The 14,666-nt window shown below is 44.7% G+C and overlaps 1 protein-coding gene across 1 annotated transcript in view; it reads right to left on the bottom strand.

The window, feature by feature from the left end:
* tinagl1 (tubulointerstitial nephritis antigen-like 1) overlaps positions 1–14,666 on the bottom strand; it is a 65,633-nt gene that overhangs the window by 14,871 nt on the left and 36,096 nt on the right. The window contains exons 4-8 of the mRNA XM_083776152.1: positions 13,398–13,490; positions 13,008–13,122; positions 3,449–3,575; positions 2,753–2,903; positions 1,573–1,759 (exon numbers count right to left, since the gene is read on the bottom strand). Coding sequence (XP_083632278.1) covers positions 1,573–1,759; positions 2,753–2,903; positions 3,449–3,575; positions 13,008–13,122; positions 13,398–13,490 — 673 coding nt within the window. The remainder of the gene's footprint in view (positions 1–1,572; positions 1,760–2,752; positions 2,904–3,448; positions 3,576–13,007; positions 13,123–13,397; positions 13,491–14,666) is intronic.

Here is a 14,666-nt window from a genome sequence, read left to right as displayed (position 1 = left end):
TATACAGACTACCATATATTATACGTTGTGGTTTGTAGATTAGCGTCGTGTAGTTAGTCAAGGCAAGGCAATTAGATTGTTGTTGTTTTATTTAGTCAGATGTAATATTACGGATATGATTAGATTGGATGGTTTCATGTTATTTGACTTGGTATATTACTTTGTTTCCGTTTGAGCACTTAACGTAAATAATGTGGAATCCTCAATAGCACCAGATTTCCGCTCATCACCATCTCCTTCCTGTTGATTGTGAGACATGACTCAGACATTCTGTAACCTCGGAGGTATGCTGAAGCCCAGCTAACTTCAAAAGTATCTGACATCATGTGAATGTGATTCTGTTACTCCAGTGGGTTGTTTTGCCATGCAGTTCAAATTGGTATTACCACATACATACTTGTGGTAAACTAGCCGTGCGCCGTGAACCATGTTAAGTATTTACACCGGCCGTAGAGGTTTTTGCTTCTATGGCCGGGCCGGTGGGGATTTTATCCCTGCTTCAGGTCACACTTTGAATTACAGTAAAAAATTATACATGCATTTATTTACTTTGGGGAAATGTACATTGTACACTGGGTCTTACTCTTCATATATTAATGTTCGATAATATCACAGTTTCTGGACACATTCGTCCAGATATTTTCAGGACCTGGTTAACAGTAAACAAGCAGATATAACGTACTGTACAGTACAGTACAGTCACTTGCACTTTGACCCTAGCCGCATGGCTCCTACAGGAAGGGCTGTCCAGAAGCACTTGACTGACGTTAATCCTGTAAGATTGCGTGGCCGTTCACACGGCGGTCAGGTCAGGTATGCATGGACAGGGGCTGTAACTGTGCATGTGTGCAGACACAGACAGACACATGTTTGCATGGACAGGGGCTGTAACTGTGCATGTGTGCAGACACAGACACGTGAGGGAGCTTAAATGTTCCAGCTAGCATACTGCAGAGAAACGCCATGCTGAGTTTATGGCAGATTAAGGGAGCGAGTGTTTAGCAAGCAGGGGTTATCGGGCTGATGATGTCCAAGTATGCACTGCACACATACACAACGCTGTGTGTGTGTGTGTGTGTGTGTGTTAGTGGTAGTGGCACTGGTAGATATTGCTTGCAATCTCACGATAGATATGTATCACGATACAGAGGCCACGATACGATATATATCGATAAATTGCCAATTAATTGAATGCACACATTGAGTGTGTGTGAGGGTGTGTGTGTGTGTGTGTGTGTGTGTGTGTGTGTGTGTGTGTGTGTGCCTGCGACGGTGGGTATTAGTCTGTATACGTGCATCTTTAATTGAATGTGTGTGTACAGTACCTACATTGGATATTGTCATACAGGCAGTCCACACATACCCGTATGACAGTGAGGACTGGCAGATGTCATTGTGATAGTTTGTTTGTACTGCGTGCGTGCGTGGGTGCGTGCGTGCGTGCGTGCGTGAGTGCGCGCGCATGCGTGCGTGTACATTAGATGACAGCCTGTAGGGAGGTGTACTCTGGTAGATGTCGTTGTGGTAGTTTGTTTGTACTGTACTGTGCGTGCGTGCGTGTACAGTACATACATTAGAGGACAGCCTGTAGGGAGGGGTACTCTGGTAGATGTCGTTGTGGTAGTTGTGCGTGTTGGGACAGCGCTGCGTGGCCTGCCTTTTGCCCCGGCCCACCGAGCGGCTCTGCATCATGCAGCGGCCCACGTCCGCTGGGGTCTGCTGGGGGGGCTGGAAGGGGTAGCAGTCGTCCGTCACCACGCTGAGGGGGGCGGGGGGAGAGAGAGGAAAGTTATAGGGTCTATTCATAGTCCAGTTTTCGGTGAAGAGGTGACCACCGGTGGTTAGTAAAAACTGAGAGACGTGTTGTGTGAGCGGTGACCACCGCGGCGTGACGTCATGTTGTAGTTTTTGGTGGTCAACCTCTTCACCGAAAACTGGACTATGACTGGACTTTAGTTATTGCCAGTGGTGGAAAAAAGTATAAAAAAATAGCTGATCTAGCTTGTAGATATCGCTATTTTTGGGGAACGTTCCCCTAGAATTACGTATAATCTTCATATTGTCGAATCCCTGAATTCAATGAATGCCCTATTTTGTACTAACTCTGTACTTGTTTTTGGCCTATAATAAAAAGCCCAAAATAGGCATGCCAAGTTGAAAGTGGTTACGTCCATCTGTGGTTTTTTGCTAATATTTAACCAATGAAAGTATTAACACGACCTTGTGACTAATAACGACATGGGATTCACTGGAACTGAACGTTCTTTTGCTGAAATTGCTGAAATGTAACAGTTTTGGACATGTATACAAGGTTTCTGCTTGGCAGCCACATTATGCATCATTTCTAGGTAAACTATTAACAGATAGAGACTTACTCAATATTGCACACAGAAAAAACCACTTACTGTAGTCTACGTTGGCTCTTGGATCGGACATTTTTTGTTAAATTATGCAAGCTATAGCGATGGAAACGCATTTGTTGAATAAATAATGCTATAGATTTTATGTCATTTTGCCCAGTAGAAATCAATGATAATCCATTCTTAAGAGACTGCATTTTCTGGTACAGTTCTCGGAAGACTATATTTTATTTCACCTCAGCCAAACTGATATAGCAATGCACCCAGTTCACATTATTTTGAGCAAAAAGAAAAAAAACTGACAACTGACTGTCAAAAACTAGCTTGTGTTTTGTTTTCAGTTTCGCGCATGTATAGCATTTCTATACGTGTCACAGTGAAATGTGTCCTACCCTCTGCGTCGTAGGAACCACCATGCTCCGTCGATGCGTCCCCCGGCACAGCCCCCCTGGTTGCGCGTGTCACAGGAAATGAGGTTCTGTGGGGACAGCTGAGGGGTCATGTGACCCATGGACTGGATGGAGATTCGGTCTGACGCCACGGCTAGTGCGGAGAAACACACAATGCAGTGTTAGTTAGAAGGATAAAATATATGTCCTTTCTTTTCTGTAACCACAGTTTGTTAGCATTGTGTGTGGAAAACTAAAGGTCCTGGTAAGATTGTCATGGAATTTGCTAGCCTGTGACCCTTTATTTCCCCCTGAGGATGAACCCTAACTATTTGAGTGACCCCATGACCTTTCCTCTATAGCACCACAACACACACACACACACACACACACACACACACACACACACACACACACACACAACAACATTTCTATGTGTTATCTGTTTTAACTTTTAAAGTCACTTTGCAACTTCTCCTCCCACTAGTGACTGAGCCACTCTTATGACCATGGTCGATTTAAACCACTTTGGGCCCGTTGGGTGTAAGGAGCAGCATGGCCTGTAGGGGCTGCTACTGGGGCTTTTATACTCTTAGTCCTAATGTTCACATTATTTTCCAGAAATATATCATCTTCCAAGAGTTTTCCAGGCTCTTTCCTCTAGTTGTTTGACCCCGTGTTTTTCCTCTGAAGACTCACCTGCGGTGGAGAAGGCCCAGGAAGCAGCACAGTTGCCCTGGTCCAGAGGTTCATGGATCTTACCCGGCCACTTCTCCACTGCGTTGAAGTGGAGGGGCAGGCGGTCATTCTGAGGGTCCATGTTCATCTGGAAGAGGGAGAGGTAGAGCATGAAGAGGTTGCAATTCCATGGTCACTAAGCATAATACAGTATAGCCTACCAGTATAGCATAATACAGTATACCAGTATAGCAATTAGCAAACATTGAACAATGCTCTGAACCAGGGAAAGATTGACCGCATTTCCCCTTCAGTTTGGCCTCATGCACCTCAAAATAATTATGTTCTGCCCTGAGCCCACAGTCACAGTGGCCTGGATGTTGATTTTCTCTGCTGACTCTTCCCTGTCAGTATGGTTTTAGAAACCAGTATTGTTGAGAATTGATATTCTTAACCACCCAGGAGGCTTACGGTAATCGAACGTTGTGCCAACGCTGCAAAGCTGTGCCAGAGAAAAGGAGGTTGACTGAGCTGAAGTAACACAGTTTGATAATGTAGTGAACGGATTACACAAGTAACTCAACATAATGCCACACTGCCACTGATAAGAAATGGGACTGTGACATGCCTGACAAATAGTATTGCCTGACTGTAACATTAATGTTAACCTGTCAAATACATTCATCTATTCTATGTCATCCAAGGAACCCCAAAATATACACTGAAACTCCCCCTGACATAATCCCCATCCTCAAGCCCAGTCCAGTGACCCTGACTAGTCCAGCGCTGAGCATGTACACTATGAGCACTTTTGACTTTGTACAAAGTATTGATAACTGATTCCTTTTGGGGTTCTTGTTGCCATTTACAATATAGGCTACTGTTGTACTGTATAGCAACAATCGGCCTCAGTCCTAAATTGATTTAATTATTTTGTGAAATAAACAGCTTCTTTTTCCACTGACAATTCTAATATTATCCTCTTTTAAACCCTCTAGACTTAGTAAACTGGACCTAAATTTGTCTCTGAACTAGATCTGTTATTTCTTGGCTAATGTTCCACCCAGAAATATGCTGTGGATCAAGGTTAAAAAATAAAATAATCCTTCAATTAATTATCTTCATGTGTTGTTCACACTACATGTAAGCTTCTTCACAAGGTCAGAGAATGGGGCACACACTGTGTACCAGCCAAGCCTGGTTGGAGCTGGATGATTACAAAATAACTGAAAAAAGAACATAATGTTGAACCAGACTGTCTGAGATTAAATCCTGTTTCCATGTAGCTAACAAGCGGGCACCGTGGAAAACGAACACAAAATACCTTGAGGTTTATGCAGGCAGGTTTGTGTACATTGTTTCAATATGTGAAAAATGGAGATAGCGTGCCAGCACAGGAATTTGGCCATGGCCACTGTGAACCCTCAATTTGGTTCTATTTTGGTATGTATGTCACAATACGTATATCCAAACATAACATCCTTCTTAATCGTTTAGTCCAATTCATCATATAAGATTTAACATAAGAACTGTATTTTCTTATTTTCCCCGTGGGGGAAATTCAGGCGCCAAAGACCGTTAAGAACAGGTTACACAGGACTAGAAGAAACAAAGTACAGTATGGTATGATGGAGAGACATCATATTCACCATATTTTCCGTCAATTTAAAACCCTTGTTTTACTCAATGTGCCTCGCTGCCCTGGCATGTGGCCTTCGTGTCCTCAAAGGAATCGACAACACCAAAGGCCAAGAGGCCTAGTTGGCCGTGAAATAATAAAATTCCAGGCCAGCTCTGAACAAAAGAAAAAAAGCAATCGCGGCCATTAAATGAAAGAAGCGATCTACAGTGAAACACACACCGCTGCCAACGACACAGTTCAGACCGTCCCCAACCCGCACGCAGTGGCACTTGGAATTCAGCCGCGCTCATGCTTGTGCCAAGAGGTGGCATTGTTTGCCCACATCGGAAGGCACACACACACACACACACACACACACACACACACACACACACACACACACAGCAGCAGTGGTGGGCAATGCATTAGGGGCGAATTATGATAAATGTGCCAAAGTGGAGTTCCGGTTGATGAGGCGATTAGGCCGGGGCATTTGGCCCGGTGTCCGTCGGTCTCACCGGGCTGTGCATGGGACAGACGGGGCATTTGGCCCGGTGTCAGTCGGTCTCACCGGGCTGTGCATGGGACGGGACAGACAGACAGAAACGTCTTTGATCCTCCTCCTGCTCTGGTGAGACCATGAGACCGCTTGGCTCTGTCACTGGGCGAGAGACCACATGAGGAGCCAACGCACTGCCTAATATGGACACACACACACACACTGAACCCAGAGTGGACTGAGTCACAGGCCACGGCCAGTGCTCATCCATGTATACGCTATACTGTATGTACAGTATATTGTACAGTGAAACAATCACTGATAATGTCGCTCTGAGAATGTACAAGTGCTGGTCCATAGGTTCCACTTGTGTCTCAGAGTTACAATTGGATAAATGAACAATGATGATTTCACTGTTTATATGCTTGTTGCTACTTCTGGGTAAATAACATGGAAAAAGTGCTATAATGCACATACATATGATTCATATTCATATGCACCTTCCATAACCTATAGTACAATATTTATTCATTCATACGCCTATACTGTACATTCATTATTCATGGATTCAGTGCCTATGCTGTTTTGAAATCCATTTTCATCTGTATATTTCCCTGTGTAAGTGAAATAACTTCACAAATCAAATTTGGTGAATGAATATACTGAGGACATTAGTCCTGTCATTGGTATACATAATGGATTAACAATTATTTCCATTAGTTTAAAACGTATAATTGGTTGGTATAATCGTTTCGTTTCTTTTGGTATAATCGTTTGGAATGTCCATCTTTTATTCTAACTCGTAGCGCGTCTAGCGAGACTAAACGGATTGATTCGCATAATCGCATTATGTGGGGAACGAAAACTTTGCGACGCCAACTGGAACATCGAACACACAATTGTTTTTTTGTTTTGTTTTTTCCTTTTTTTCTAAATATGGGACAGTTTAGAACGAATACTTAGGCTTTCCTCCAGCATAGGAAGCCTGGTCATTCAGTTCCCTATCGGTGTCCTAACCCACGGTCTCAATGTCTCAATGGAAGAGCAGGGAGACCACCTCCAACCATAACATACTCAGATTGATTAAAATACAGTGTTATTCAGCTCTAACTACAGTATGCTATAGGTTGTGTTCTTCGTTTAGCTAACCCATTTTGACCTGAGATCAGATTCTAAAAATGTCTTCTACATCCTGACAGTTTTCTGAAAAAGCTATGTTTCTATGTCAGTCGTTCTTCGATTAAAAAATAAATAGCAGGCCCAGGCCGTAGCGTAACGGTCTGGGCACCGGACTGGTAATCCAGTCGCAGTGTGCCGCGGGTTCGACTCCCGGACCCGACACGGCCTTTACTGCATGTCATCCCCCCATCTCTCTCCCGTTTCCTGTCAGCCTACTGTCTGTCCCTTCAAAAATCAATAAAAAGGCGTAAGCCGCAAAAAAATATCTTAAAAAAAAAAGACCTATACAAGCTCGTAGCGTGCCACTCGGTGGCGCGCTATGAGCTTGTAGATCTGCTATTTTTCAATAGCTAAAGCATAACATAATGCTAACACCAAAAGGGGTTCCCGCCCAGAATGGGTGCCTGTCACCATCTTGGCCAGCCTACAGTAACTCTGCCCTGTGTGCTCTCCCTATGTCATGTATGCCCTAGCTGTCCTGTCCAGTGTGTCCTTTTTTTGCCCTGTTGTTGTGACCTTGCCCAGCTGTGCTCTTCCCCTCGGTCTACCCTCCCCCTATACCCTCTCTGTGATTGAGAGTTCCACCTGGGGGTCCCAGGCCGTGACTGGTTGTGTTAATTGAGGCTTTGGGTATGGTTGAGTTGCCTGTTCGTTTCACGTTACGTTCCTGTTACGAGTGTTTTGTTCTTTAGTTTCAGTCAGTGAGTATATGAGTGCCCTGTCGTTTTATTGGCCCCGTGAGGTGTACCTCTGTTGTACATTTTGGAGGGGCACCTGCAGCCCCTCCTATACACAGGTTCAATGTTTTTTTTGTAAACGCCATTGACAATGAAGGGAAAATGTACGTCATAATGTGACTCATTACATCATATTGTCTCTTTATTGTTAATGGCGTTTAATGTTTGTGTTTGCACCGTTTGTTTTACATCACCACGTAATCAACATGAGTTAGACTTTAATATACTAGTGCCCCTCACTTCACTCGGGTGTGATTTTTAAGTACGGTTTTGGCTGAATGTCAATTCTTTGGTTTCCTGTGTGTTTCTGCATTTAGGTCCTTTTGCAGTGCCCATGTTCTTGAGCCTTATCGTGAGTCATGACACACAGCCAAACAGCAGTTTATGGGACATCCCATTACTCTGACTACGTGGCCTACGTGCGGTTATAGGGTTAGTGATGGGGCGACTCGGACCAACGCAAAGTCAGAACAATGACACAGCGCCTAAAGTACTCCCACAAACTGAAATCTTTGCTTCTGCATGGCGGTCCCTGTTTTTTTTAGATGTGGGTCCACGGCCAAATACATAGAATTTTGTTGGTCCTTGACCTTGCTTGACATGAAAACTGATTTCTGTTTTTCAGAAAACCGTCATATAGGATTTAGAAGATATTATGTAGAATCGGCCTCAGGTCTTCATGGCTTAAAGTCATAGTGCTCTGACTAACTCTGATAATGGAACCACCAAAAGGTAAACCCTTAACTCTCAGTATTTTACATTGTAGCCTAACAGCTAACTGACCGCTTCATTCACTGTGCCGGCCTGCATTCCTGGTGTTAATACCTCAGCTATTCTCTTTCATATATGCACAAACACACGCACGCACACGGCCACCTGATACGTCTCCCAGGAATGTCGGCCCATGGTGACATGACGTATTGTTGTGAGAGGTCAGAGTCCGTGCAGCGACGACATGTCTTGCCTTGCCTCCCGCCATATATACTTGACCTAGTGAAACCGTCTGAGGTGGTGGAAAAAAATTAGATAGATAAGGAGAATTTGACATTCCTGCCAGCTCGTGCGTGTGCGTGTGCGGTGGTGTATGCGATTGTATATCATTTAACTACTTTCAACCTGCCATGCCTTTAAGGTCTTAAGGTGCTTAAGGTCTGTACGTAGGGGTTCAAAGTCATGCTCAATTAAGGACACTTCGACACTAACTCTGGGGGAGCCCAGGATCCAACTGGGAACCTCACGGTTTCCCCATTGGGCCGTTCAACCGGCCACTGAAAAAAGAACTCAAAAATATATACCTGTGTGTGTGTGTGTGTGTGTGTGTGTGTGTGTGTGTGTGTGTGTGTGTGTGTGTGTGTGTGTGTATATATAGTTTTTTAACTGCCACAATATGTCTAAATAAATAAAGGTCTGGGAGAAGTGTAAAGAAAATAGTGAGAGAGTGAGAGAAGTAGTGTGTTGTTACGCAAAATGAACGTGAAAATGTCTTATTATCACGTTTATCCAGCCTTTGTTTTGGCCTGGCACAGGAGGAGGTGATGAGGGCAGAGAGGGAGCAGATAAGCTCTCAGATTGGTGAGCATCTCTTGGGAAAATATAGGCAGCTGACCGAAAATCAGCTCAAGCTGAAGCTGTGTCTTATCATTCCGTATAACCTGGCACGGTGCAGACAGCGGATTCTCTCATGTGGAAATAAGAGTTTATTGGTATGTGACAGACGGCTTGCCCTCAGTTGGATAGCTAAGCTGAGAGATCATCTCTATTTGTTATTGTTATCATATTTCCCCTCAGGCGAGAAGGATCAGTAATTAACCGCAGTTTTATGATCCAACATCGAGCTTCGAGATGGAGCGAGAGAGAGAATGACACACAGACAGACAGACAGACAGACAGCAATGGTGAGAGAGCAAAACTGTGTGTGCGACTGTGCGTGTGTGAGTGTGTGCGTGCGTAACGTGCTTGTGATTTATGAATGAGCTGTAGGGCTGTGATCTTGCTCCTGGTACAGGTATGGACACGCTGATGGAAGTGTGTGTTTGTGTGTGTGTGTACATGTGTGTGTGCGTGTGCGTGTGTGTGTGCGTGTGTGTGTGGTGGTAGATATGGTGGAATGTGGGATGATGGGGGTAGAAATCTGTTCCGTACAGGAAACACTTTGTAGTGTGAGGAAAAGACTGCTCTTTATTATCTCCCCCCCCCCCCGACACACACACACACACACGAATACACGCACACACACACACACACACACACACACACACACACACACACCACACGCTATACCTCTCTCCATCCTTCTGATGTTTTGGTTCCGTCTTATATAATCTGTCTGCACCGTATGTAAACACAGACAGAGGAGATACAGCATCACATACCCACATACAGTGACACACACACACACACACACACACACACACACATCCATGCCCTGATAATTAACCCAAAAATGTCTTTGATCAGATCCTCTCTTGTTGTGTCACGATACAGGTTTAACCACTGGTAAGCTCTATATGGATGATTTATCTACAGAATTAAATGCTTGTGGTACAGGGTGTAGGGTTGGAAACCTGCTAATTAATCACCTTATGTATGCAGATGATTTGGTTATCTTTAGTCCATATAGTGCTGGCCTTCAACAGCTGCTGAGTGCATGCTCACAGTACGGCGCTGACTTTGACATTAAATATAATGCAAAAAAGAGCAAGATTATGATTGTCCGTAGCAGGGAAGACAGACATTTAACCTTTCCTGACTTTTATCTCTCTGGCTCTATCCTTATTGTCTGCAGTGAATGACATCATTAATGTCATCACTAACCCGATACGTAGTTCTGTCAGGTTCTCCTCCAGACTGTGGAACCATTGGCAAACTTGTCTGTATGTTCGAAACTGAATATGGTGGAACTCTTTTTATTGTACATTTCTTTCTATATTATTATCTTCTTATCTATTGTGTTGCTGTTCTGTACTGTGATATGGATTCCCCATAGTCTGCAATAAAGAATCAATCAATCAATCTATATATACTCTGTCCTTTGACGAAAAGAAAACATATTTGTGATTTTTTTTTGTCATGTTAAACACTCACACAACATCGCCACACATGGTTTGTGTCGCACTTGCCGTATGCACTGGACTTGCACTTGCCTTGATGACCTTGCATGCTTATGCAAAGGTTCAAATAGTAAATTAGATACAGCATGTAATGTGGACTGATGCCCAGGTTCATTTGTAGACCAGGCATTCTATAGTTTGTATAGTTTCAATGTAGAGACTCATTATTTACTTTGTACTGTTTAAGCGTTATTCATAGTCTGATTTATCGGTGGTGAGGTGACCACCGCAACTACAACATTATGTCACGGAGCCGCGGTGAAGAGCAAACCACCACCACCGCCCCAGCCCTTCTTTCTGTTTTTACTCACCACCGCTCCACGTTATTACAGCTCCGGTGGTCACCTCACCACCGTAAATCCAGACTATGAATAGGCCTTTAGACTGATGATGATAGCCTACTGATTACCTATAAACCTAGAAATAGTAATCTATAGGTTACATCAAATGTAGTACCTCGTGTTTACCTTGCTTACTGTAAATAGCTCTGGGTGAAGAGCATATCTTCCAAATGCCAAACATTGTAAATTGTAGCCTAAAAATGTATCGGCCTGACAAACATGCAATACAAAACAAAGTGCCATAAAGCGACACATGAAACCATGAGTACCTGGTCAAAGTTCCCACCTGTAGAGAAACACCCTCTCTTTATCTTCACCAACCCCCCTCCTAAAACAACCACCCCACAACACACACATCCACCTCTCCTTATAGCTCCACCAAACCCCCTCCTAAAACAACCACCCCACAACACACACATCCACCTCTCCTTATAGCTCCACCAAACCCCCTCCTAAAACAACCACCCCACAACACACACATCCACCTCTCCTTATAGCTCCACCAAACCCCCTCCTATCCCCCCCCCCCCCCCCACACACACACACACACGCACACAAAACACACACACACTCACACACACACACACACACACACACACACACACACACACACACACACACACACACACACGCACACGCACACACACACACACACACTCACACACACACACACACACACACACACACACACACACACACACACACACACACACACACACACACACACAAAACACACACATGCCCACCGCAGATGTCTAACACACCCAGAAGGAGGCTTTTCCCATGGTCTAAAATGCTTCAAATCTCACGGTGATTCCAAAAAGATAAGCTTATTTATTCCAGACACCAAATGAGAAAGCATATAATTATGCAGTAATTAATCCAAAGATAAATCCACCACAATTCCCCACAGTCTGATTTTGTGTTGATTAAAAGTCTGTCACTTGATAAGGTGATAACATTATTTGCGTTCAATGTGGATTTTGGAAACATCGAATTATGAACTGCAGATAATTATTAAATTGTTTTGAAACCAAAATAATGTTGGAACAGAGCATTATGCATATAACCGCCACTGATAACCGCCAGATTGGGCGGTATTGAGATCACAAGTTCACAGTACAGCCTCCAAGGGATTGGTGTTGAATCCGGGCCTGTGCCCAGCCGGCCGGCTCGGACCAATCAACAGCAGCTATACGGGCAGGATCTTGGCGAGACCGGGTGTAACGGCATCAAGAAGCGCCTGTTGTTGTAATTGTATTTCCTAGCGCCTTAAAATTTAAAAATCGTCTTCTATGCTTGAAAGCAAGCGAAGACATGACCTACACATCCGACACGATTTTTCCTTTAAAACCTAATGCTATCATGTACGTTGTGAAACAAATGTGAAGGAAGCGTCTTCCATCCGGCGGAGTCATGTTATTATTGTGCATATATGAATCTGCTCAGTGGCCTTGTGGTTAGAGTGTCCGCCCTGAGACTGGGAGGTTGGGGTTCAATCGGCCAGGTCATACCAAAGCCTGTAAAAATGGGACCCAATGCCTCCCTGCTTGACAATCAGGTTCAAGGGTTGGATTGGGGGTAAGTCCCTGCGTCATACTAGCGTCATGTCCAGGGGGTGTACTTGTACATCAAGCTGCCTCACGCTACAGAAACAGGAGATAGGCTCCTGCCCTATGGGCCTCATGGCTCGGCAAGGCTACTATGAATCTGCTATACATACAGCACTAATAGTATGTGAGGAAATGAAGAGAAGAAGCAAGAAAGGTAAATACATTGTGAAGCTTTCTCTGTGCTTTAACATTAGCATCACCTGCAAAACTCAACACAGGGCCAAGATGTATTGTTGTTTCATACCCAGCCAAACACACACCCCACTGTGAGAAACACGAGGTATGAAGTGTTGCAGTGATTTAATATGATCACACAGCAGACCTACAAGCTTACACTATTATTTGGTGCACGAGTGCAGTGCATAACCACATATAAATTGGACTATAGCAATTCAACCATCGTGGAGGGCATTCCGTGCATTCCATGAAATACCTCAGTATGTCGGTCTAACACGGCTCTTAGAGTTAGAGTATACCAACCTGCATCTCATTCATGTTCATGATGGCTCTAGACGGCCTCTGTGTTCCCAGGCGGTAACGGATGCCTTCGTCTAGCGTCATCCCATAGAACTGGCTGTAGTTAGCTGCCCTCCACCTGGGAGCGGAGGAGAGGAGAGGGGAGGGGAGGGGAACTATCTGTAAGTACGTGTTGTAAAGTGCTTAGGTGTCAGGTTTTTTTTTAAATACATTTAAGTGTTGTGCTGCTCGAGGGCCAGTGAACGTGATAGGGAAGTGTGCGTGCGTGCGTGCGTGCATGCGTGTGTGCGTGCGTGCGTGCGTGCGTGCGTGTGCGTGGCTGTGCATGTGAGAGGAACAGAGAAGAGATGTTACCCATAGCTGTATGTGAGAGGAACAGAGAGGAGATGTTACCCATAGCTTCCTCTGTTGACAGATTGAATCATGTCGCCCTCCATTAGGCAGGCGTACTGGTCGCACTCCCATCGCCCCGTGGTTCCACACGTACTGTATAGATGGAGGGAGAGAGAGAGAGAGAGAGAGAGAGAGGCAGAGGAAAGAAGGTTCACATTAAAGTCGATGGAATTTTCACATCCCAGAGCAATGTAACGACATGTCAGAGAATCAGTAATGGAGGGAATTTCCTCCAACACAATGTTTAGACGTCAAACTCAAACACATCAACAGAAGTGTCGTCTCGGGAAGAGGACGACAACAAAGCGACGCAAAGCCTCGGAATTCCCCCCCGAGGAGTGAGAGAAATAAAAGACAACGACAGGAAGAAAGAGAGAAAGGAAAAAGGGCAGAGCGCGGGGGTGTGAGAGAGGAAAGGAGAGAGAGAAGGAGAAGTGGAAGGGGAGTCAGTCCATCAAGCCATTTAAGGATGAGGAATGCTAAATACTGTTCATTTTTAGAGCCCACAAATGAAGGAGTCAAGGATCTGATGTGGGAGATAAAGTTGAGCAGGATATTAATGATGACATGGTTTGAGTTGTTTGAGTTGGACGAGGTGCAACTCGCTCATTGTGATGATGAGGCACTATAGGGTAAGGGTGGGGGGAGGAGGGGGGGGGGAGGGGGCTGTACAGACAGGCAGAACATAAATGGATGGGCACACTGATCAAGTTTCAAAGCCAGCAGAACCGAGAGGGAGAACTGAAGCGCTGTATGGACAATGCTGGCCGATCATATAGATAACTGCAGCGTATTACGGCTGGGCCGGCCAGACTGTTTCCAGCTGTTTCGTCCAATGGGTTTGACTCACAAGCTTGCGTATGGGGGTTGTGCACGGGTTGGAGACGGCACAAAACGTGTCACATATAGGACCCAAATTGGCCCAAAGTCACACTTTTCCAACCCAGGAGAAGGGAGTACATGCGCTCTGTCTGTCTCTCTTTCTCTCTCTCTCTATCTCTCTCTCTCTCTCTCTCTCTCTCTCTCTCTCTCTCTCTCTCTCTCTCTCTCCCTCCCCCCCCCTCTCTCTCTCTCTCTCTCTCTCTCTCTGTGAGCGCATGTACGTGAGCGTGAGGGACTTCCAGTGCCTTCTCTATTATTTGAGACGTCGAAATAAAAAAAACTTTCGCTCTGAAAGAATATATATATATACCTATTCAAAGATTTGTGCCGCATTTTTACGAATTTTCAAAAATAGCAGACCTACAAGTTCATAGTGCGCCACTCGGC

The sequence above is a fragment of the Protomyctophum parallelum genome (genome assembly GCF_964188405.1).
Source record: "Protomyctophum parallelum genome assembly, chromosome: 1".
In the NCBI taxonomy this organism is placed as follows: Eukaryota; Metazoa; Chordata; class Actinopteri; order Myctophiformes; family Myctophidae; genus Protomyctophum; species Protomyctophum parallelum.
The sequence above is the reverse complement of the archived record's forward strand: the minus strand, read 5'-3'. Positions and strand labels throughout refer to the sequence as shown.